A 26,009-nucleotide genomic window follows, 5' to 3' on the forward strand; every position below is an offset into this window, starting at 1 on the left:
AAAACGCGACATCCTAAGCTACATCAGCAAATTTTACGACCCCCTGGGTTTAATTGGTCCAGTTTTTGTTCGCGCGAAAGTTATTATGCAAAAACTATGGTCAGCTGATGTGGGCTGGGACTCAACTCCTCCAGATGACATTCGCAGTATGTGGACTGACTTTGCAAAAGATCTTTCCAAAATGCAACCAATAGTTGTACCGCGCTGCGTCAAGCCGCAGCAAACTGTAGTCAATCAGTTAGTTGGATTTGCTGATGCGTCATCAGTGGCTTATGGCTGCTGTCTGTACTTACGCACAATCGATACGCATGGCAATGTGCGCACTGAATTGCTATGTTCGAAGTCTCGCATCAATCCCTGTAAGAAAAAACTTACCACTCCGAGACTTGAGTTGAACGCAGCACTATTATTGTCAAGTTTGGCAAAGCGAGTACACGATACACTTACAATAAAATTAAAAATTGATGCAACTCACCTTTTTTCTGACTCGCAGATAGTACTGGCATGGCTAAAGACTAACGTCACAAAACTACATGTCTATGTCGCAAATAGAGTCCGATCGGTAAATGAATTGACTAAAAATCATAATTGGCATTATGTCAATACCGACCATAATCCCTCAGATTGCCTTAGCAGAGGTCTTCAGCCTCAAGAAATCAATAGCCACGCCCTCTGGTGGCACGGTCCATCTTTCTTGCACAATATAGAGTATAATTTTCCAGACGGTACAATAGCACCATTAGAGCTGCCTGAATCTAAGCCCGAGCAATCTAGTGCACTCTGTCTGACAACCACAGTCAATAATAATAATATACTTGACACCTTGAAACGAATCTCTACTATAGGAAAAATGACTCGCGTACTTGCATACATTCTCAGATTTTGCAACAATGCAAAATCAGCTTCTCAAAAAGTCAAAGGCTTTCTCACTACATTAGAGCTAAATAAAGCCCTCATGCTACTAGTGAAGCAAGAACAAGCTATTTTCTACCTAGAAGACATAAAGTTGCTACAATCTCACAAACAAGTCAAAGGTGAATTAAAATCGCTGGCTCCCTTCCTCGATAGTGAAGGCATTATGAGAGTTGGTGGTCGCCTGCAAAATGCGCCGCTTCCATATGCTGCACAGCATCCGGCCATATTGCCGAGAAAATCAATAATTACTGACTTGATTGTGAGAAACGAGCATATAGGTCTACTACATGCAGGGCAAAGGCTAGTTTTGAGTTCCTTAAGGCAACGATTCTGGATAACTGACGGTTTGCGTACTGTAAAAAAGGTAATACATAAGTGTGTAATATGTTTCAGACTGAAGGCTGCTGCGACAACTCAGCTGATGGGCTCTTTGCCTACAGCACGAGTTACGGCATGCCGCCCGTTCGAGAGGGTCGGAGTGGACTTCGCCGGGCCGATATCAGTCAAGAACAGTCGCATAAGAAAACCAGTAATCGGTAAAGGATACATAGCCCTATTTGTATGTTTTGCCACAAAGGCGATACATCTTGAGCTCTGCAGCGATTTGACCACCGAATGCTTTCTCGCCTCCTTTAAACGCTTCATAGCGCGACGTAACAGGCCCAGCGACGTCTACTCTGATAACGGGTCTACTTTTAAAGGAGCAAATAATAAATTAGAAGAGTTCTATCGCTTGCACGCCTCTCAAACCCACCAGCACGATGTGCAGTCTTACGCGTCCAAAAAGGCATCAATTTCCACTTTATACCTAGCTATAGCCCTATATTTGGCTCCTTATGGGAAAGTGCAGTCAAAAATACAAAGCATCATTTAAAGCGCACCGTTGGGAAGGCGCTACTGACGTACGAACAGCTAAACACCGTGCTGGTGGAAATAGAAGGCATTCTAAATTCGCGACCGCTCACAGCAGTCACAACTGATCCAAATGATCTCTCATACCTGTCTCCAGGTCATTTCCTCACTGGTGCCCCTCTCAATACCTACCCAGAACAAGATGTAAGCAATAAATCTATAAACTTACTCAAATTTTGGTCCATCATAAGTAACATGAAACAGGTGTTCTGGAAGTATTGGAGCAGGCATTACTTGAATCAATTGCAAAATCGACCAAAATGGCAATCGACTAGGCCTAATGTGTGTATAGGCAGTTTAGTTATATTAGTTAATGATAATTCCCCTCCTCTCGAGTGGCCGATGGCCAGAATCACTAACCTGTTCCCTGGGAGAGATGGTTTGGTGCGCGCAGTTGAAGTGCGAACGGCAAACGGTCATACTCACAAAAGGTCTATCCATAAGATATGTGTACTACCGGTAGAGGTATAATTTTTTCTGTTTAAAAGAATTGTATTTTTTTTGTTAGAGGTTATAGTCTCTTTTTTATTTCACATTGAAGCATCAAATAAATTAATGTTTCTTTAATCTAATATTTTATGTGCATGATAATAATAATGATATATTGTCGATGTAAATTTAGCTTATAAATAACCAAGGCCACCATTCTTGTAGTAATTCATTTATAAGCTCTGCTCTAAAGTGCTAAAAAATATTCCAAAAATTTATCTATGTAAAACTTGTTATTACACAAATACACAATAGATGTATCATAATGGCATAATTTGGTATACATTGTAAAAACAATACTAAACAGCACTCTTTTATTGGTAAAAAATTGTTTCCTTTTTTTGGTTCTGCAACCACAAAGCACAAAAATTGTGATTTGTAATTTTGTATATATGTTTAGTTTGCTCTTAGTATACTCACGAGTAAATAAATTAACCTTCATTTTCATTCACTATATATTATGTATGTGAACATGTTCTTATAAAATTTCTGTGCAGGTTTCCTCACGGTGCAAGTAGGTATGTGAAAGGCATCCTTAATAATAATGTCTTTATTTCCGATACGCATTATGATTAATGTTTTGTTTGTATAACTTCATGCTAAGTGTCAAAATCTAAGTGTATCTTTAATATTAAGCTAGTTTCTAAATATTTTTTATAGCTAGTTCTTATTATGCTAATTAGTTATGCTATGTTGTGGACTTTGTTTATACTGTTCTATTTGAAGAAAAATTGTATTAGTTTCTTGTAGAGGCCGCAGCATGTTGCGTACTAAATCGATTCTATCGATATAACTATAGCTAGCAACACAAGCTAAAAATTGTTAATTTTTAATACTTTTTTATTGTTGGCAATATCGCCCCTTCTTCCGTGCGTGCTATGGAGAAATACACGGCTGCAATCAATCTCTGCCTTTTTAATTAATTTAAACTGCTTCACCGACTCCAGTGCCTCAAAATCCACATAAAACAGTTCACCGTTCAACGTGGAAGCATTCTACACTTCCACTGAACGTAGATATAGTTTAGATATAGTTAGTGTTTAGTATTGTAACTAAGGGATCCCATACATCCCTGTATTTCTTTATTATTATTTTTTGTATTTTTTTTTCTTTAATTGTATAATATAGTTTTTAAGTATTTTATTTGTAATTATATTTTATGAAAAAATGACTTTCTGCCATTCTTCTTGGCAATGATGGTCTTTCCGAAGGCGCTGGTAGTTTAAAAAAATGACGTGTAAAAGTGCCCATTGCGGCCTATTTACTGAATAAATCATTTGAATTTGAATTTGAGTCTTGACATTTTTAACAAACGTAGCGTTTAAAACCTAGACGTGGTTGGTCTGCTTTGTTATTTTGGATATTATTTCAAAATTCTTAGAACTCTTTATTCAATGAACATTGTACTTTATAAAGTACATTCGGCCGTTATTCTTAGTGTTAATTAGTCCTTTATAAAGTACGCGAGGACTTAGGAGGATATACTACTTTTTGGTTATATATTTATACAATACATACGGTATATTGTTAATTAAAAGTTAAAGACAAGTTTCTCTGCCTGACTAAGATTACCTATTCTAAAACTGACAGAAAACAACCTAGCCATATAAAAAAAAATTTAATTAAAAGCTTTTTTGACTGTACTTTTTTGTTGCTTGTACTTGCATTGTCACCCAAACTACATTTGCATACACAATTTCAAGTCGATGCTATTAACCGTCGAAGAGTTCCGTTCTGCGGAGACGATCCTGGCTGGACTACCAGGATGTCACTACCAGATTATTGTATTGTCACGCGATTTACATAAGCATTCCAAATTGCAAGTCAATCTGACTACTGGAAGTTGCACAAATTTAACTTGTAATATTTGATTACAGACAGACAGACAACATGACAGGTGAAACTAAATAAAAGCTTGTAAAAATGCATTGAAATATTTTATTAAGTACATTATGAGTAAAACACAAAAAAAACAAGGAATGAATTAAATAAACAAAAATAAACAAGCTTAGCATTTATTAAAGAACAGTAACATTTCCTTCATTTATTTATCTTATAATTAGGTGAGAACTGCGATCCCAGCAAATCATCATCATCCCAGCCTATATACGTCCCACCTCTTAGAACAAGAGGGCTTGGGCCATAGTTCCCACGCGGGCCCAGTGCGGATTGGGAACTTCGCACGCACCATTGAATCGCTTCGCAGGTTGTGCAGGTTTCCTCACGATGTTTTCTTCACCGCAAAGCTCGTAGTAAATTTCAAATGTAATTCCGCACATGAATTTCGAAAAACTCAGAGGTGCGAGCCGGGAAAAAAGGGAGGACANAAGCTCGTAGTCAAATTTCAAATGTAATTCCGCACATGAATTTCGAAAAACTCAGAGGTGCGAGCCGGGAAAAAAGGGAGGACATAGGTTTCCGAAAGACAAAACTGTCTCAAAACACAGACATTCATTACCCTGGAACGCATATTTGCCATAACTCATTTCAGATATTGCAAAATATTCACAAAATTATTCTAATTATAAATAAACCCGCGTAGCTCACCCAAAAACTATAAGATTTGACATTTCGGAGACCTCACGCTACACTAGCGCCTCTAGTGGCGAATTCATACGCGATAGCCCTCATTGGTAAGTAACGAAAATTCTTGCAAATTCCGCTTAGCCTTACTTAAGTGGCAAATTATTCCAATCTAGAATTTCACTAATATTCTCATCAAAATTAGCGTAATAATCGGATTAATGATGACATTAATTATGTTAATCATAATTAATGTCATCATTAATTTTAAATTATTAGCTTTATCGGCTCAAGTTTAGAAACTTGACTCTCTAGTCTTGTGATATTGACAGCTGTCACCCGCACTATGCTACAATAAAAGTACTGTAGGTTAGAACTGCGATCTCAACAGAAAGGACCCAACTTGAATAAAAAAAAAATCAAGATGTATTTTCATTAACTTTTTAATCGACTTCAAAAAAAAGGAAGATCGATTCGGTTGTATTTTTTTTATGTTTTTTATCTCAGAACTCCGTCATTTGTAAACCGATTAGAAAAAATTTTTTTTTTCGTATAATAAGCACCAAATTAGGGTCTGATTATTGGATCCGAAGTAAAACGAGGGAACTCTTTAAATATTGTAGGGACACCTATATAACTCGTGCATTTGCTCTTGAAAATCATCATTTGGTGAAGTGGAACTGATGATGAAGGCCACGTTTGACCAACAGAGCGACTACTCAATAACAAGTGTTTCACAGGTTGAAGGTTAATTGCTCACAGTTGCTAAGCAATTTATGCTCGTCGTAATGCATAATAATGGTGAAATGGAACTGGTGATGAAGCACCAGGACTCCTCAATAATGAACGTCTTTGCATCGGAAAAAGCAATCTTTCGTAAAAGGTGTCAAGCTGTTGACATTAAACTATTGTATCTTAAATGATTTACACTAAAAAGTGCGAAAAAAAAATATAAGGATAAATTTAACCAACTACGAAAAATCATGAAACTAATTTTCTACCAGTCTGAAGTCGGTGCCTCAGCCCGAGCCAGCAAGAGTGATTGAAGCCCAATTAGTAATGTAGTTGAGGTAGACGACTATAGGTCCATTGTTGAGGCACCGACTTCAGACTGGTAGAAAAATATTTTCATGGTTTTTTATGGTATAAAATTAACAAATAATTTATAAGCACCTTGAAAAATAACCTAACCAATAAAAAGTTGGAAAACCCCCGACTTTGTCACTTCAAAGTTCAATATCTCAAAAACGAATCATAATTTGATTGCTTAGTAGCGACATCTCTTGTCTGGGTGAGCGGTTGGTTCCGAAAGAGTGTGACGTCTCTCGATGAGAGCGGAACATAGATGTCGCTAGTGCTGCTGCATAAGCAGCGTAGTAGAAATAAGCAACCTGAGATATGTATGCATAGGAAAAATTCGTGTCTAGATTTCTGTCCAGCAGTGATGTAGGGGTTATAGCACGCAGCACGGATTGCTGAGAACCTCGGTTGGATTCCCAGTGCTGGTCTCTTTTCTGGTTTTTCTGTGCATCCATGTCTCAGTTTGTATTTTCGATATCTCAAAAACGGCCAAACCGATTTTGATAAAACCTGTCTAAGAACCATTGGTAGAAAACCTTCTTTAAACTAAAAAAAAAACGCATTCAAATCGGTCCATCAGTTTAAGAGCTACGGTGCCACAGACAGACACACATAGCGGTCAAACTTATAACACACCCCTATTTGCGTCGGGGGTTAAAAATTAGGACGAGTGATGAATGATTATGACTACGGATCGTTATTTAGTAGAAAAATATTCGGGTAAACACTTTTAGGTGGGCCAATGTGGACCCCAAAATCACAATACTCACTATAACGTAATAGGCGCCGAACATATTGCACGTAGCAGTCGCTTGCACACTCCGCATTCGTTATTACCGAAAACCCTTTCATTCCAACAAACCAGTAACTCAACAAAAAAGTTTTGCTGAAAACTACGCCTGCAAAGCAGTGATTCAGGTCCGACAATGTAATTCTGACGGAAAAACAACGACTCGCCGAATGCCGATCTTTTTTCCCGCTCAACCTGGCCCGGGCTGCATTTTATCACGTTTTAGGATGCAGGTGTGTCGAGATTTTATGTTAAACTATTTTTAGAATACATAGTACTGGGTGCAGGAGTCTATTGAGCATACAATAAGGCAGTTAACACAATCACCTTCAAAACCAAGCTCCGCTATCTTTCCTGCTTAGGTCTTTACTACGTAACGGATTTAAAGCTATTTTCATTAATAGATAGTTTAACTTAACAAGAGATTTAAATTTAGCAGATATATTTTTTAAACATCGTAGAATTCTGCCATCGACATCTATGTACTTTACGGCACTAGACGGCCTGTTTAGAACAAAACGCGCGGCGTATCAATCATCAGTATTACTTTGACACAACCTGACACGGACGTCAACAAACTATAGTGAACTGTTCACAAAACCGCGCTGTGAACTTATTTTGTTCGCCGTTCTGATGTAAGAAAACATACAGTCTAGTAAATAGATATCAACGGGTTCTGCCGTGTCATTACAAAAACGTGTTTTTGCTTGAAAATACATGAGAAAAGTATAAATCTTATATTATGTTTCTTCGCCCATAATTAGTAGCATATTAATCGTAATTTATTCAAATTTAATTACAATCAAATGAATATTCACGGGTCTGTGGCCAATTACAGAAGAAAATTTTTTTGCGATTTCTGAAAAGTAGGTTTTTTTAGACAGTTATTTTTCATCACACGGCAGCGTTGTCCGCCTAGTGGAAAGCCTGCCAACGCTTCCTCTTCTGGTTCGTAGTCGCCGCTTGAAGACCTTTCTCCCCCAACGGTTATCAGATTCAGTTCTTGGAGTGATGAGAGATGTAATAAGATTACATAACTATTAAATTTCTATAGCTTTATTCCAATAAGTTTGTAATAAGCATCAAATTAGTAATGAATTTAAAAACAAAAAGTATGTTAAAAGCCATTCCTTTTCCAATAACAAACTTGCCGGCGCGGCACAAGAAAGAGGTTCGCTCAGAACTCGACCGCAACGATGACGACATAAAAATTTTCATAATGCGCCCCGCAGCTGATGCAATATTAAATTTTAAATATCGAACGTCGCCAGCGTTCAATTTGGCGCGAAATCTGTGCCGGGCCGTAAAGCTGAATATACACGTCAATAAAATAACCGTTTCGGATGCTGGTGATTTGGCCGATTTAGAGATCGTGCGGATGGCATCTTTCGATTATCTGTGCGTTTTGTTTATTGTTACTTGCACGTTTTTATTTACTGCTCGAATAGCTCGGATTTCCTGGATAAGAAAAACGCGAATTCGTTTTTATTCATATTGTTTGATTGAGATTTATTTGCTTAAGTTGGATATTGAACATCAAATCGAGATTTTGGTACAATAACTTATTGATATACTTTTATTCAGCTGCTAAATTAGCTAATCAATAATGTTATTAAAGTTCAATCTTCGTTGTAAGTATTTTACAAGTATGTTACAGCCTCTGCGAAATTCTGATCACTTTTTAATTTGATCGGAACATCTCCGAAGTTTCTTCGCAGAAAAATATCAAAGAACTTGGTTTCGTGTTCTACATAAAAAAACTTCAAGTACATAACTCCCGATCAAAATTCAGGAGATTTTTCGTCGGAGATATTGCGAAAATACCTTATATTAAAATGTAATAAAATTCCCCATCGCTAATATAATTCTGCGGCGCGAACCGGCCCCGACTCTGAAAATATACAGAAGTTATTTTGTGCGGGCACGCTACTGAAAAATATGTTTTCGGTTCGATTATTTATCGAAAGGTCTAAGTAAACAAAAATTAAAACTAAGTAACTAAAAAAATATATTGTGAGTTTAGAGAAAGTGAGATAGAGAAAGAGGCCCAAGGTCTAAACCGCCGCCGTTATTTATCTGTTCGTATACCACAGAGTACGTAATAACAGTTACAATGCTATAAAACATGAGAAATGCGGGCCAGAGTCACACGTAGGAAGTTTTTCATATCTTTCGTTAAAAAAAAAAATTTGAACTCCAACGGATGAATTATTGATGTGTTTGTTTTTTCTATGCTGTAAGAAAAATAAGTTGTAAATATATTTTTCTTACTTTTAAAATAAAAACAGTAAAATTATTCATCTCTACTAATATTTGCTGAAAAAACAATTACCTACGTTAATTTATTAAATTAGGCATTAGGTCCACATCAATGTACTATAAATAATTATTTATCTTGCTCACTCACGACCTTAAGACAGCTACGTCTATACAGCAAATGTGTTTTCATGTAGCTCCCCGTCTCTACGCTGTACACGCATGTGTTGCATAGACATAGCTATTGTAAGGTCGCGGGTGAGCAAATTAATTGTTTATAGTTTAACAATGGTTTTTTTTTTAATAAATATGTTTCTGTCCATTGGAGGACAATTTTGCCAGTGTCTAGTAGGTTTTGCCATTGTACGGTTATAAAATTCTAAAAAACGAAATATGAGATTTACCTAATAGTGGATGAACGAATTGAATGAATTGATGTCTAATTTCCAGAGACATATTAATATATTTGACGATTAGATTTTGTTTCATTAATCGCGTACCGTGCAAACCTAGCTTAACCTCAACGTTGCCGGCAGTAAAACCTCCCCGTGCAACTCACCCGAGCTTCCACAGCGCGTCGCTAGTGGCGATCAATCGATACGCGTCGCCTGGCAACGATCACATTCCAAAACAAACAATCAGAGCGCTGGCCGAGAGCAAATTTACTTTCTTATTTTATTACTTGTGTCAACATTTTAGATCGATATTATTGGATTTAGTATCATGTTCTTGTAGACAGACAACATGACCGTGCCACCAGTGTTGCCTCCTTGTGTACCGATTAACTGCGGGAAGGATTTTCGGCAATCCCTGAAGAAGCCCAGCCCGAACTATCCTCATGGACAAAAGGCGAGGAAACCTAGGTATTTATTGAGCTTTTTTAACCTATATCCTCGTGAGTGCAAAAAAATATCTGACACGTCCAGCCAACCCTAGAAATAGTCGTAGCAGTTGTTTATGGACGCTTTGTTGTCTTGTTGTCTTACATATTGATGCTGGTGACACACATGTTTTCTTTCAGGCTTGTGCCAGCTTTTACCATACAGGCGATGCAAAAGAACACGCGAGTGATACCGCCGAAGAAGAGCGGGCTCTTTGACCTCAAGCCCCTCAAACCATCCATGTTCAGGAGGTCTTACTCCAGAGGAGAGTTCCCAGTTACCATTGAGTTCACCAATTTTGGTAAACGACTCAGTTGGAAGGTGAGTTTGAGTGAGCAGATCTAAAATAACATACATCTCTGTTGGTAGAAGACGGTGCTTCTATTTCACGAGCGGGACAGGTGACTGGAGTTATTTTGGTCTGCATTTTGAAGAGACGGCGATCCGCTGTCGTTTGCTATATCATAATGATCAATAATTGTTTTTTTCCGTTAACCCAAATTTTAAGAAACAGACACTACTTCTTTCATTAATAACACTTACGTTCGGATGATTGATGATAATAAATAGTAAAGTTCGTGAATGATGAGCTATAAGGCATTGAATCCTTTCTGTTAATTACTGGGTACTACTATGCTTAACATGTCCATGATTGGTACAGTCACCCAATTAAACTCAGTTTGACACTTCGCTAAGTCTACTATGTATTCGCCCCATCAAGAAGTGGCAAAAAAATGTAGCGAAAAGCCATTAAATGTAGCTCTCATTACATTATAAGCTTTGAACCTCCTTTAGATGATAAAGATGACATGTTTTTAACGCGGTATCATGCTAACGCTAAAAGATTTTGAAGCGACAAATTCTAATTGATTAAAAACAAGCTATTTCCTATTCTCAGGTGCCGATAGAGAAGTTGGACTTCCATCACTATCTGCCCATGTTCTTTGACGGCATGGGCAGAAGCAGCGTACCCGTACAGCTTCATTGTAGAACAGGGCATCAACGACTTGGTCTCCAAGGGATCCTACAAGATCCTGCCTGTAGTACCGCAACTCATAATACCCATCAAAAGTGAGTAATTTTATTGTAGTATAAATAGACTGATGTAGTCTATAGCCAATGAAAGGTAACATTTATTCATTTAGGGAAGGTCTTAGCCAAAATACGTCAACGAACTAAGAGGTCATAGGTCAAGCCGTTGAGCTACTATGACGATACATATCTTGGAAGTCGCTATAAACTTGACAAAATGGTCGTGATCATCACATGAGGATTAGTAGCAAAACTATATGACGACTAAGACATGTATCCTAGTTTCCTCTTGCCCTCTACAACACAATGCTAGATTCCGGAATTCGTAGTTTGCAGTAGAGAACAAATACAAATATTCAATGAAATAAATAAATAAATGGTTTATCAAAGCAAAACTAATTACAAAAATGAAACCAAAATGAAATGCAGTGCCTTAGTGTAAGTTTTCGGTTACAAAATACGTCTCGATCGCGTTCGCGTTAAATCTCAATTTGTATGGAAACACGAACATCGCAAACGTTCTGCTAGAGGCGCAGTTCGTGTTTGCATACAAATTGAGATTTTAACGCGAACGCAATCGAGACGTTTTTTGTACCGAAAACTTACACTAAGGGCACAGCTCAATTTCACATAACTTGAACGTACAAAGCGGAGGACCAAATCAAGTTTGCTTTTTGGTTTTTCTGGTCTGAGACTTTTTGTCTTTACACAGTAATGTGCGGCTCCACTGAGGCGGAGACAAGCGGAGCGGAGAGGAGACGTGTAGGGATTTAGTCGATCCCTATTTATACACGTCTCCTCTCCGCTCCGCTCGTCTCCGACTCAGTGGAGCCACAGCCTTAATACCGTTGTTTATTGTCGTTTTCAATAAGAAAATTTGATAGCTGCTTCTCGATCCAAACGGTAGATGCCTGAGGCAGCCAGAACGTCGTAATTTCGTCACCCGACACCAGATTTATAATATTGAATTACGTTTAGATTAAAAAGGAAAAGTGGCTGCTGAGTGGGAGTTATGCTGGATAAATGTTCTCTTGTTTCTTTCATTACTTCTGTTAAATCTTCTATTGATCTCATATCCATACTAATATTATAAATGTGTTTGTCCATCTTTCACGTCAAAACGGAGCGACGGATCGACGTGATTTTTGGCAAAGAGATAGTTTATGAGCCAGAGAGCGACATAGGCTACTTTTTATCTCGGGAAAATGCACAGTTCCCTAGGGAACGACGGGCGATAACCGAATTCTACGCGGCGAAGCCGCGGGCAAAAGCTAGTTGATCATAAGTGCGATGCAAGAGGCACATATTACTTATATTTTTTTGTAATTGATAGTAATCTACTTTTTCTTTTTTCAGGTGCTTTAGCGACGAAGAGGCCCAGCGTGATATGCCACGTGTTGAAATGCATCCAAATGATAGTAACCGGGTCAGATAGAGTGGGAGAGGCGCTGGTACCTTACTATCGGCAGATACTACCCGTCTTGAATCTCTTCAAGAACAAGAATGGTGAGTAGTTTTTCCTTTTAGTACCCTGTAATGTCGTGCTCTGCCTGGTTGATTTTAGAATGTTTTCATAATAAGTATCAGTATAATACTTTGTCAAGCAGTGCTATGTAATTATGACTCTCTCTGCGAAAAGGTTCTACAGTGAGTCACGATTCAGTAGATTCAATAGTCAAGATCAAAAGTAACCGAACTCTTTTATTGTAGGTACTTTGTCACGGGGGGTGTGGTTGGAATGATAGACCTAAAGAAATTTGTTAAAATTTCAGATGGACATGGATGTATGGTTTATCTGATGTATTTGAAATATGAAGTTAGACACTTTTTTTTCTGAGGGTAATTTTCATTAAAACTTTTTTTAAGAACAGTTGACTATGTCGAAATTTATATTTTGAAACATTTAACGCGCACCTACGAGTAAGACACTCTCAAGGGAATCAAAAATTGTAGGGTATTTTCTGTTGAACTATGAAATTTGGGCAGCATAAATTCATAAATACCTACAAATTTGTACGGAACACACTTGGCCGGTTTTCCTTATCGAAAAGCGCAAAAAAAATTCTATTAAAAAAAAACTCAAGTCTCAAATTCTGGTTCGAACCTATGACCCACTGCTTGAGAGGCCATAATTCACTTAGGCTATAAAAATGTAAAATTTAACCCTTCAAAATTCGGCAGCCAAAAAAGTGCCGTTTGTCGATTCCCACCCGCTCACTCGCAATTAATCTACCGCGTGACAACTCTATTAAACTTGGAAACAATATCTCTCCGATGTGTCGATTATGCCGCCTGATTGATGGCCGACAAATGAAGCGGTTAGGGAAAATGGATTTTAAGGTTCAGAATTGGCCCCTTTAAAGTTGGAGGGAAGTGGAAGCTCAATTTTGTGCTTGGGGTATAACAACCGGAGCGGTCTTGCACACTAAGTTGTACACAAGCATTAGTTTAGTAAGTGAATTACCGCCTTGAGGCCGCTTGCAAAATCAAGGGTTAAAAATGTGATTGTCAAACCTGGGTAGGATAGTTTCATGCATTTTCAAACTATATTACCCTAGATTAACAGTTAATTTGAAGTTACATAGTTAATTCTGGATCATGCCTGTTTTATACAAAAAAAGTAACAAATCCCTTGTCGCAAAATATATGTTTTGTCCATAACTGGTAAAGCTAGATGTCAAAATAACAGATAGTGACCAATGACATTGTGTTGTGATTAATGTTAGCAAGTTTGTTATGCATTTTGCTAGACAGTGCATTTTTTGGAATGTGTATATTCCAATCCACATTTGCTGTCGTTAAATTCAGCCTATCCTGTTGGGCAGAAGCCTTTTGAATATATTTTGTTGGTTTGCATGTAACTTGTGTTTTCAAAATTTGCAAATCATCTTTTAACCACTTTCTGGTATCCAATTGAGCTGAAATTTGTTTACTACAAAGTTTTAAAACACTAACTTGAATCCCACGCACACAATCACTCACAAACGGTTGTGTTCGTTGGTTTTATACTAGTCAAATGAATAAGGGCCACTTGAATATTACCGGTAAAAGGAAATAACAAAATATGTTCGCGTTTTTAATTGAATACATTGAATTAAATGAAAAGTATTTTGAATCACGTTATGTTGTATTAATAAAACCAGTTTTAGACAAGCAATGTTCTAAAGAATTATATTTATTAGTATTTTCGGTTCACCAATGAAATTCACATGGCCCTTTATATTTACATTGTGGAGGAGTGCCTCAACCGACGTTTTTCTGGCGGCTTCAGGGGGCTTAACAGATGCTCTGGGGAGGCTATAGGCTAGCAAAATAACTTAGATTTAGTTTTATAAGAAACACAGGACTTGTACTTGAAAGGCCGTACGATAATAATAATAACGTCTCTGGTTGGTTAAATACTCTAAGATTTTGCAGGCTCCTTTACCAATTGTATTCGAACGATGTACAAATCTTTGGCTTCACGCCTTTATTAGGTTTGAACCTTTGAGACCGGAAGACCGTTTCGAAGCCCTTGAATGACCTCCCATTTGTGTAAATCATGACCATACTTTAATTGCTACGTTAAAATGGAAACGAACAATGGGCTTTAACATTTTGTATAACAAAGTAATGCCTAAAAATAAATGTTATATTGACTTTCAATCAGTTTCTTAAATGTTACTAAATCTTAGTAAAATGTTGCTGTAATACTATGAAACTCTTAGACGCGTTTAAAGCACTAAGCGAAAATAAAATGAGCGCATGCATGCGTTTGAGTCACTGAGCAAAGTCGACAGATGTTAAAAAAAAACGCCAGCAGTGAATGGGTTTATTGCTTGAATACGAATAACCTCACTTTTGAAACTAGGTAGTTTTAAAAAAAAACTAGAAACTGTTTCCTTCTAACTACACTGCGAAACGAGACAATACAACAATATAATACATAGATAAGTAGGATCACATTAAAAGTTTTATAAAAGCTGTTTCTTGAAGCATTCGTTTTCTATATCTAAAGATCTTCGAAACAAAACCAAGCTGTAGCAAAGAAACCGTTTCCTAAGTAACTGGTTTTGCTTAATTATTCTTTATTTACAGTAAACATGGGCGAAGGCATCGACCATTCGACAAGCCGAGGCGAAAACGTTGGCGATCTGATAGAGGACACACTACAGATCCTAGAACGCTACGGGGGACCGGACGCCTTCATAAACATCAAATACATGATACCTACATACGAGTCCTGCGTTCTTAACTAGACTGAACCAGTTCAAACCAGACTGAAGCGGTTCAAACTAGATATCGAGAGGAAACTACTAAGGATTGCACTTTTTTATTTATAAATGTGGTTCTTTACACCTCTTCTTTACTGTAATAGATATTGTAGTTTTAAAAAATATCGTAGGAAAACGTGGCTGAAATATTGTCATGGTAGTTCATGTATTAACATGCCATACGCTTTCTATGTACGTTTATCAAGCTTTCGGTCATATATAGTGCTATTTTTATTAGTGCTGATTGATTGATAGTTTTTTTTACATTGTTAGGTTTGTAAGTAACGTTTAAGGATTGTTTGGGCGATTTTGTTGTTTTTTTTTTGTAATAAATTTGTCGTTATATTTATAAATAGTTTTATTTGTAAATCATGTTAAACCCTGGTAATATTAAATCACGATATCACTTTCATTGACAAAAGGTTAACACCTAAGACAAAATGACTACTTGGCTGTCTGTTCATCAAAACATAAAACGAATGTCTTTCTCATTTATTGCGGTTGTGAATGAACTTTACTCAAAACAATGTGTAAAATAATGTAAGGTGAAATAAGTTAAAACTTTGTCGGTATTTATTTGTAATCAAAGTACCTATCAAAACCTCTGTATCGATCTGCAGATGCGACGTGATCATAAAAGTCTTGCCATAATTAAATTTCATTTACATTGCTGCTTGTCAGGGTGATTTTTGGGGTTGCCAAAACAAGGTTTGCTTTATATTGCTCGTAAAAGTTGTACTAGCGATTCTAGCTGTTTCCGATGTCCATTTGAACTGTAATAACACCGCGTTTGACCTGCCGGTCCACAACTTAATTACTTGCTGTGCATACGCGGATATAGTGTGACGTTGTTTACAGTATAGCTTCGGCGTGACCTTACCAGTACACAGAATGCCGAACAGTAGGAGCACAGGAACATTACACGACCTGTCTCTGGATTCTGGTAAAACAGGAAAAGTACACGTTGATTAACCTCTTCACAGCCAAAGTCATCCAGTCGTAACAGCCAATGGAATGCCTCATTACGCCACGGTCATCTGTACATGACCAACATTCAACTCGAAATTAATCCTTCTGCAACGGAATTAAAAATCAAGTTGATTTGTCGCTAGTTTTTCTGTGGCGTACAGAATACGAGACATCACTTCGTTTGTTTTTTTGGCGGTGAAGAGCTTAAGGTATTTCTAATGTACCTACATATATGTTCAGAGTCCCGGTACTAATCGACATTTTCAAATATAAAGAGCAATCTGTAAAAATATAGAGCTACGGTACTAAAACATTCCTGAGAAGCAACTCTACTCGAGATTTCGGTCTATGTTCAGAAAACTAAATAAACGTTGTATGCAGTGCTTACAAAACATACAGAAAATAATCTTCCATGCAATAAAATACAAGGTACAGAAAGCTACTTATTACATAAAAAGCATAAAACTACATCGCTAATCTCAAAATGAAATACGAAAACAGAAAAAAAAACGAAATACACAGGTTATTACGTACCATACACCTACATACGGGTGAAATAGAGAATATTATTTTATTAAATTAAGCTAAATAACGCATACTACCTTACTGTTTTAACACGATCTACTATGACAGAGGTCAGTCAATATTTAGATGAACCAGAGTGAAGCAATTTACAATCTGTGGAGCAGAATTATTAACGGTTGTACACAGGGGCAGATCTGTCGGGGCAAAGGCATATTGGGCAATACAACCAAAGGTATATCGCAGTGAAGCAATCGTTGTATCCGCTCATGCAATTCTGGCGGCAAAGGGACGTGTAGATGAGATTCCAAATAATTATGGCGTTTGAAGGAGAGAGGGTTTGATTGAGAGACCCATTCATAGATTTATTCACGCATTCTGATCGTACGTCTAATATCTGGTGGCATGGTCAACGATTGTGTTGCTCTAATGATGAATTTTGCTTGAGTTCGAAACGAGTCAGCGTAGTGGTGGTGTGAAAAAAACTACAATGCAAAACAATTCAATACAATGAGTCTTTAATGTACATCAGAAATAGCGATACAGAAAACAGGTACACAGAGAGAAAATTACAAGGTAAGCAATAGGCGGCCTTATCACTTAAGAGCGATCTCTCAGAAGACTTGAGCCAACAAAAACAAACAAGTCAAGTTAAAATTAAAAGCTTGAACAAAACCTTAACAGAAAGTTCCCTGAAACCCGTTCCGTGAACTGACATTTTCAGATTGACTTCGACTTTCACTTACTATGTAAGGCAATAACGCCCGCATGCAATAACATGAGTAATATTGCTTAGAGTTTAAGCGTTATTTTCTGGCGCAATGGCAGCTCTATAGCTGCAATATTGCAGAAAGGTCTTGTATGAGATACGTGACACGAGCTTGGGTTCCTCTTGTTTAGGAACAAGCGATTCGATATTTAGAAAATACAATAGATGATACTTTTTTTGAAAAATTTACAAAATATATCATCATCATCATCATCCCAGCCTATATACGTCCCACTGCTGGGCACAGGCCTCCTCTCAGATCAAGAGGGCTTGGGCCATAGTTCCCACGCGGGCCCAGTGCGGATTGGGAACTTCGCACGCACCATTGAATCGCTTCGCAGGTTTGTGCAGGTTTCCTCACGATGTTTTCCTTCACCGCAAAGCTCGTGGTAAATTTCAAATGTAATTCCGCACTTGAATTTCGAAAAACTCAGAGGTGCGAGCCGGGGTTCGAACCCACGACCCTCTGCTTGAGAGGCGATAGGTCAAACCACTAGGCCACCACGGCTTCTTCGGCGACAAAAATATAGTGACATTTTAATAATAGATGGTTTTATCTTATAAACCGTTAAAAACAAGCAGAGGCCGTATTGCCAAATGTTTCTGACGCTCGCGGTCGCAATCAAATGACAGTTTTTGTATACGAAATCTGTCATTTGATTGCGAACGCGAGCTTCACAAACGTTAGGCAATACGGCCTTAGTTTTAATAGGAGAGTTCTAGGAGGTTCTAGGCTAGGAGGAGGATATAATATTGATTTATTCACATACCGATGGAATTAGATATGCTTGTGTGCGTTTTTGCGAGAGGATTATTAATCTAGCTGAGAAAATGCATGTTAATTAATGTTGTATCTAAGTGAAAAGCAAATTGCATACCTCGTTTATAAAAATATTTCAAATTTAAAATTAAACGCGTTTTATGCACTTATTGTACAATCAACAATTTTTAATGTCAAAAATCATTGAAAAACTTAAAAGGAACCCAGTTCCAGATTTAACTGATACAAGGGAAATAATATCCAAGTAGGCAGCGAATTTTATAAAGCCTCTCTCATAGAACTTTTATCATTTAAATCTCAAAAACTGTCAAACCGCACACGAGACTACTTTAAATGCGAATCGACTTGCAGTGAAATCGGAAAGAACCCGCGGAAGCAAGTTGAGTATGATTCCCGAGACTTTGTCTTTATAATATAGAGTTCTTGGAAATATTAACTTATTTATTTTCCCGTCCTCTAATGGCTGGAGTAGAGAAACCTTTCACATGAGGAAAAATTAAAGCAAACTCTACTTAGCTATAATATAATATAAAGTGAGGTCGGTATTTTATTAATTTGAGGGGTTTTTTCTTAAGCTTATTAAAGTTTATTAATGTTAATGAGTTTTTGCTTCATACAAATTACATAAAGTTTGCACCGATCTTCACCATCACCTGATTTTTTTGTACCGAATAAGTTTATGGAAGCCGTTTATGACGGGTATGTAAAGTTTATAGTTTTGTAGTATTGATTTGGCGTATAATAGTTATTTTCCACGTGGCCTATTTCCGTTCCTTATTTTGCTTTAGTCATAGTTATATTCGTTTTTTTCAGCTTACAATTTACCCTTAAGTTCCTGTTTTTTTTTAACCAAGACCCAGTTCCTGTACTATTCGAAATTCTTCTTCAACAGCCAAATTCCAGTTATTATACTTAATTAAATTAGTTACTAATTGCATGGTCACTCTACAATTAAAGGTGCGGGGTTTTACTTAAATATGGTTTTGAACGATCCATTATCAATTAGTGAGGGTCTAAACCCTCAACCCTAAGGTTGAACCTTCTCACGTCTTCTGAATCACCAAGTATAGGTAGACGTAGAAACTATTTTTCCGTTATATGACACGTTCGGTAAAGAGCTTTAAACCTTGACCCGCCACGGAACCATTTCACAGTAAGGCTAGGTTCACACGGCGCAATTTTTCCCGTACACCGTACACGAAATTTTATCGAATATCATATAGTGACATTAAAATTTGTTAGGCAACTTTGAAAATCGTTCACATGGCATCTATGCGGGAAAATCGTATTCCAGACATATTTTTTACCGTATACCGTAGGGTCTTGCGACATTTTATCGAATACGATGGTGGGATAGACGGGCTCAGTGGCACTTGTGTTTACATTGTTTCGTTCACACGGACAAACTGCTTTTTCGTATACAAGGCGCGCGCGGGGCGCGGGGCGCATACGTGAAAAAACCGAATGGATCTCGCACCGTGTGAACGGTCGTCTCGTATACGATAAAACCGTATGCGAGAAAATATCGAATCGACCGCCGATTTGCGATAGTCGCCGTGTAAACCTAAACTTCAGTGTAATTTTTTTTTCCTTTGAAAAGGTTCCATGGTGAGTCAGGAATTAAAATCCTTGACCGTACTAGCGCACTGATTAATAAAATAATCAAAAAAATGCAAATACCGTGTAAATTCTTTGCCAACAGTTGAGAGGTCTAAGGTCTTACAGCTGTCACACCATCTGTTGTAACGACAACCAATAACCAGAAAAATATTGAACGTACAAACGCAGACTCTCGAAGCAAAACTGCTTCTTACTAAGTCCATAAATCTGGCTTAGAATTTTTCAAGAAGTCCCAAATCCAGTAGATGTATAAATATTAATAACAGCTCAACATTGTATTTATCAGCTGGCTGCAGGCGGATTCCGGACACCTTTTTACCCGCCGAACATTTATAACGGGGGACGCCGGGCGAAATAAACTCAACGGAAGAGGCACTCGGAGTCTCGTATGGCTATATCTCACCGAGACACTATGGCGGCGCAACCAGTCACGCAACCATGGTTTCTTTAAGCTACCAATTACGCGTCATCATCATCATCATCGTAGGACGTACACTGGTGGACATTGGCTTCCCCATAGAGCTTCAGATGTTTTGGTTGGAAGCGGCCTACATCCACCATGAACCCGCGGTTTTAACCAGGTCATCTATCCATCTTGTTGGTAGACGTCCTGCAACCACCATCACACAAATTGGTTCACTCTTGGAATGCATAAAATGAACATCGCATAATATAATTACGCATATTTTTTTTTTAGGGGAAAAATCGATATACCTAATCATCTTTTAACCTTTTAACCGCCATTACGTTGTCATTCGTACGTGCCCGTATCGCCACCTACACCGAAACTATATGAAATTTTGTCTTAATTATAAGACTGCGGCGAAATGAGCTGGATTATTTTTGTCTTATAATTCAGACAATGGCGGTTAAAGGGTTAAATAATTTATTGAATCAGGCGTTACTTTGCGGAGGCACATATCAATGAACTAAAAGAATTTCTTTGCTCACCCGCGATCTTATGATAGCTAATTTTATGCAATGGTGATAGATAGATGGGTTGGATGGGTGGGAACTCTCGTGATGTCGTCAGTCCACGTACTAGGAGACCTGTTAACGCTTCGTATTCCGGTTCGTAGTCGCCACTAGGACTTTTCTCCCCTAATGGTTATAGGTAGAGTCATTCACGATGACGCGCGCCGTGGTTTTTATTACAATGTCATTAATGTCACTAGGTACGAGTATACCCATTATGCTGGGTTAATTATGGAACAAAACATGTCGCAAAGTCCAATTATTTTGACGGTAAACACTGATGTATTAAACTGACGGTAAAAATTGAATATTATATGTCACTTCCAGTAAATTTTAACCCTTCAGCTGACTTCAGAAGCGAGTAATTTATCTTGGGAGCAATCACAGCGGTAATTTTCATGATGACTGCGCCTGAAACTAACTATTTACAGTTTCACTACGGACTGAAGATAATGTCACGTTGCATTGTTGAATGAAATTAAAATCAAACGTTTTTTTTCTACTAGCAACTATTTTACATGCATTTTTATTATAAATTAGAATGAGCCGCAATAAACTACCTCTCTTTCGGGAACTACGCTTTTTTCGGAAAAAAAAACTACAATATCTTTCCTAGGGTTTCAAACTAAGTTTATACCAAATTTTACCTGAATTATGTTCGGTTGCTTAAGCGTGAAGAGATAATAGACATGGACAGGCAGACATAGTTACTATCGTATTATTTATAATATTAAGTAAGTTAGTAAGAAAAGGATGGAGATAAAGTAGAGCAGAATCATAGACGTAAACTACACAGAGTAAAAAGTACTTTGTTGACGCATTCACTGCCTCCGACGCACATATTCGTTTCAGAATGCCGCTGTCATAATTATTCATATATTTTGAACGCACATGTGGAAGTCAGGTGGCAGTGAATGTGTTAAAATATTTTTATGTATGATTTTTTCCTGAATGTGCATTTGGTTGACTGTACCGTAGCATTAACCATACCACATTTCAAATCAATCTGTTAATCTGAAATTGATGAAATTCGACTACAAGGTTTGAAGACATAAGTAAACTTAGACGGACATTGCAAGTTAAACGACTGACTGAAGAATGGATAACTACGGCCGTCTGGCAGGAAAAAATAAATCTAGATTTAGTAGTTAATCCAGGCTTAAGCTTGACAGTTCCATACAGCCGGTGAAATTACTGGCACTTGAGGTATCCCATCTTAGGCCTCTAGGTTGGCAACGCATCTGCAATACCCCTGGTGTTGCAGATGTTTATGGGCGGTGGTGATCTCTTACCATCAGGAGACCCACTTGCTCGTTTGCCATCCAGTTAAATAAAAAATAAAATAAAACAATTTGACACTACTAAACTGAGCTTAACGCTAACTCGAGATTTATGTGTTTATTGCAAGTGGGCCTAAGTGGTTAGAGAACCTGCATGATTATGAAGCTTGAGGCCCCGGGTTCGATCCCCAGTCAGGGAAAATATTTGTATCAATTTTTGCTGTTGAGTTTTGGATATAATGTATAATTTATTTATGTATGTTTATCCATTGCGTAGTATCTGTAGCACAAGCTTTGCTTAGTTTGGGATCGTCAAATGGTTTCGGTTGTTGTTGTTAAAATAAAATAGAACAAAAATGAATAAAAAAATGAAAAATAAGTAATAAATTAAATATATTATATTTATTTATTTGTAAAAGTAGAATCTCAATCCTTTCCCCGTCAAACAATTAACAACAACAGCATACCCGAACCGAAACAAACTAAAAAGCACTAACGTTGGCGTTTCAGAAAAATGGCGTCGATTAATACTCCCGTCGGTTAATGGGTCTTCTTCATCATTACGCCCTCATTAAATGGGCTGGACCTGAGCTGGAAATTCCAGCAGTTAAAATAGTGGGTGGAGTTACGGGAGCGTGAAGCTGGTGTTAAAAATGTTTAACGGTAATAATTATTCAATCTGTATACTGAAAAAAATAAATGTTAAAGCTTTAACTGCCTATAACGCGTACAAGCCTCTTGCTGACTTTCAGTGTAGAAGATCCTAGTAGAGGAGGCCTATGTCCGAAGACGGCCGCTATAAGGGTAATAGATAGATGGAGACATTTTGAGAACTTGGTTTGAATGTTACTGTGAGTTCATATAACTTTGTATAACGCCGTTATATGAACCACTATGAACACATAGGTATATGTTTAAAAAACCGGTCAAGAGCGTGTCGCACACGCCCAAAATAGGGTTCCGTAGCCATTACGAAAAAATTAAGTAATATTTTTCTAAGGATTTCGTATTTTATACGGAATCTTCCAAGTTTAGGTATATTTTATACCTTAGGCAGCTATTTACTTATAAACTACTAATAAATCTCAAGCAAACTTAGTTGTTATAGTTTTCCCTAAAAGTTTGATATACTTACTACATCGCGTCTTCCTCAAAGTTAGCTGAATCGCTCTTAAAACAAAATGTATCTTCCAAACTTAAGTAATTTTAAATTCACGCATGTCTCTCCCTGTGACATCATTAAGACTTTTAGATTATTGAAAGTAAAAAAACGGAAGACTTGTGGGGCGTCTCAGTTAAGGTTCTACATTCCATTTTAGATGTCGTTGCTCCAACTTTTAGCATTTATTTTTAATAGCTGTATAGATGAAGGCGTATTTCCAGATTTGATGAAATATAGTAAAGTAGTTCCTATTTTTAAATCAGGTGATAAAGATATCCTCTGATTATCGTCCTGTGTCCATCCTATCAGCGTTTAGCAAAATATTCGAAAAAATAAATGCTGACGCAAATGATCTCGCATTTTAATACCCATAAAATCATGCATCCACAGCAGTTCGGATTCACAAAAGGCAGGTCTACTACAGACGCGGGTCATAGTTTAGTTAAATTCATATTGCAAGCTTGGGAGGAATCACATGACGCTATAGGTGTATTCTGCGACCTTTCGAAAGCTTTTGATTGTGTGGATCATGATACTTTAATTTGTAAGTTAAATTTTTATGGCATTCGTGGCCTCGCTTTAGAACTCATTAAATCTTACCTCACACAAAGAAAGCAAAAGGTAGCGATTAACGGAACGGTATCGGAGGGATCTGTGGTCGAAATGGGAGTGCCTCAAGGATCCATTCTTGCCCCATTCCTGTATCTTATTTATGTAAATGACCTTACTTATATGGTAAGCCAAAGTCGGGGTATAGTTATGTTTGCTGACGACACGTCTTTACTGTTCAAGGTTAGTAGAAAAGATACCGACTTCATTGAGCCAATGAAACCCTGTCCGTGATATCCGCATGGTTTGCTGCCAATAATTTGTTACTAAATCCTAAGAAACTAAATGTATTAAATTCTCGTTGATAAATTCATCTAGCTCGAATTCAGTTTCTAATATAAAGTTAAATGGTCAAACTATTGAATTTGTAAAATCAACAGTATTTTTAGGAATAACGCTCGATTCTAAACTACAGTGGGGACCTCACGTCACAGCAATCGCGGTAGATTGAGCTCTGCTGCTTTTGCAGTTTGGAAAATACGGCAGCTAACCGATGTGGCGACGGCACGGTTGGTGTATTTTGCTTACTTTAACAGCATTATTTCGTACGGCCTTATTTTATGGGGATCTGCTGCAGACATTGAGTCAATTTTTATCTTACAAAGAGAGCAATTAGAGCAATTTATAATTTGAAGACGCGTGAATCTTTAAGATCGTTTTTTAAGGAAACAGATATCCTAACCCTGCCGTCGCTTTATGTTTTTGAAATAATCATGTTGTTAGGAAGAACATATGTAATTTTCCCACTAACGTCGATAAGCCAAAGGCTACTAGAAACACAGGGAAGCTTAAAGTTCCATCTTACAGACTGGCTAAAACCAAAAAGTCTTTTCTGGAAATTGCATACGTTTTTATAATAAAATTCCAAAAAATATTATAAATGAAACGGATACAAAATTCAGATCTATTGTCAAGAAGACATTAATATCAAAGGCGTATATAAAGTTAATGATTATATCATGGACAGGGATATTTGGAAATAATTCCGATCCGCATTAGCGATCCCTTCAAATAGCGAACCTACTGTGTTAAAAATAAAGTTGTGTTAAATACTTGTGATGTATACATGTCATTTAATAATATTGTAAATCTGTTTTAAAAAAAATATATATACCTCGTTGAGTTTCTTGCGGATTCTTCTCAGCAGAGGTTTTTCCGAACCGGTGGTAGATTTTTTTTGACATTCATAGGTGCTCGTTGTAGCCTAAATTGAATAAAGATATTTTGACTTTTGACTTTACTTTTACCATCCTGATTTTTTTCAAATTTTCCACCCACCTGTTTAGATTTAAGACGGGACGCTCGATTTTAATGAAAATTTTCACTTTAAAGTTGAATATTTTGCAAACAAATCACTGAATCTAAAAATTGTTGTAGCAACCCCTATTGGTTTTAAAATACCTATACAATAATACCCCACACTATAGGGTTGGATGAGAAAAACTAAATCACCCCCACTTTACGTCTATGGGAGGTAACGTAAAAAATTTTTTTTTTGAATTTTTAATTGTACCATTTTGTCGGCATAGTTTACTTATATATCCGTGCAAAATTACAGCTTTCTGGCATTGATAATCCCTGAGCAAAGCCGCGGACGGACAGACAGAATGGCGAAACTATAAGGGTTCCGTTTTTGCCATTTTGGCTCCGGAACCCTAAAAAGTACTGTGTACTTACGTTTTTATGCGTTTGCCACACTGAGCAAAGTCGCATGAGCTTCGCAAAAAATCCAGAGTTCTACTATTAACCAGGAACTCTCTGACCGGCTTGATCTTCTGGCAATGCGGAGGGATGTTGCATCTTTCTGCATCTTGCACCGCATATATCATGAGCAGTGTTCAGATGAATTATTCGGATTGTTGCCTGCAGCTAGGTTTCACTACCGTACTTCGCGCAGGCGTCAGTCATTTCATCCTCACCACCTTGATGATTGGCAATCTAGCACCGTCCGCTTTAAGCTTTACCACGCACGACTAAAGTATGGACACAGCTTCCTGTGACAGTATTTCCGGAGTGGTACAACTTAGGGATCTTTAAAAAACGAGCCTATCTGTCTCTGAAAGGGCTGACAACGTACCTGTGATACCCTCGTGATGTGAGGTGTCCATGGGCGACGGTGATTGCTTCCCATCAGGTGACCCTCATGCTCGTTTTTCCCCTCTTATATAAAAATATATATATATGTATATCA

General features: G+C 37.5%; 2 protein-coding genes across 13 annotated transcripts in view; one reads left to right on the forward strand and one right to left on the reverse strand.

Annotated features, from left to right (window-relative positions):
• The window catches only part of bru3 (CUGBP Elav-like family member bruno 3), a 1,256,451-nt gene that overhangs the window by 620,077 nt on the left and 610,365 nt on the right, over positions 1-26,009 (reverse strand). The window lies entirely within an intron of this gene.
• On the forward strand, positions 9,583-15,472 carry LOC141431554 (parkin coregulated gene protein homolog). Its single transcript, XM_074092729.1, is given in 6 exon segments — positions 9,583-9,828; positions 9,987-10,167; positions 10,745-10,801; positions 10,803-10,917; positions 12,235-12,384; positions 14,956-15,472. Coding segments are annotated over 6 exon segments (783 nt in total). The 5' UTR covers positions 9,583-9,709; the 3' UTR covers positions 15,117-15,472.

Source organism: Choristoneura fumiferana, chromosome 10 (genome assembly GCF_025370935.1).
Source record: "Choristoneura fumiferana chromosome 10, NRCan_CFum_1, whole genome shotgun sequence".
NCBI classification, from domain to species: Eukaryota; Metazoa; Arthropoda; class Insecta; order Lepidoptera; family Tortricidae; genus Choristoneura; species Choristoneura fumiferana.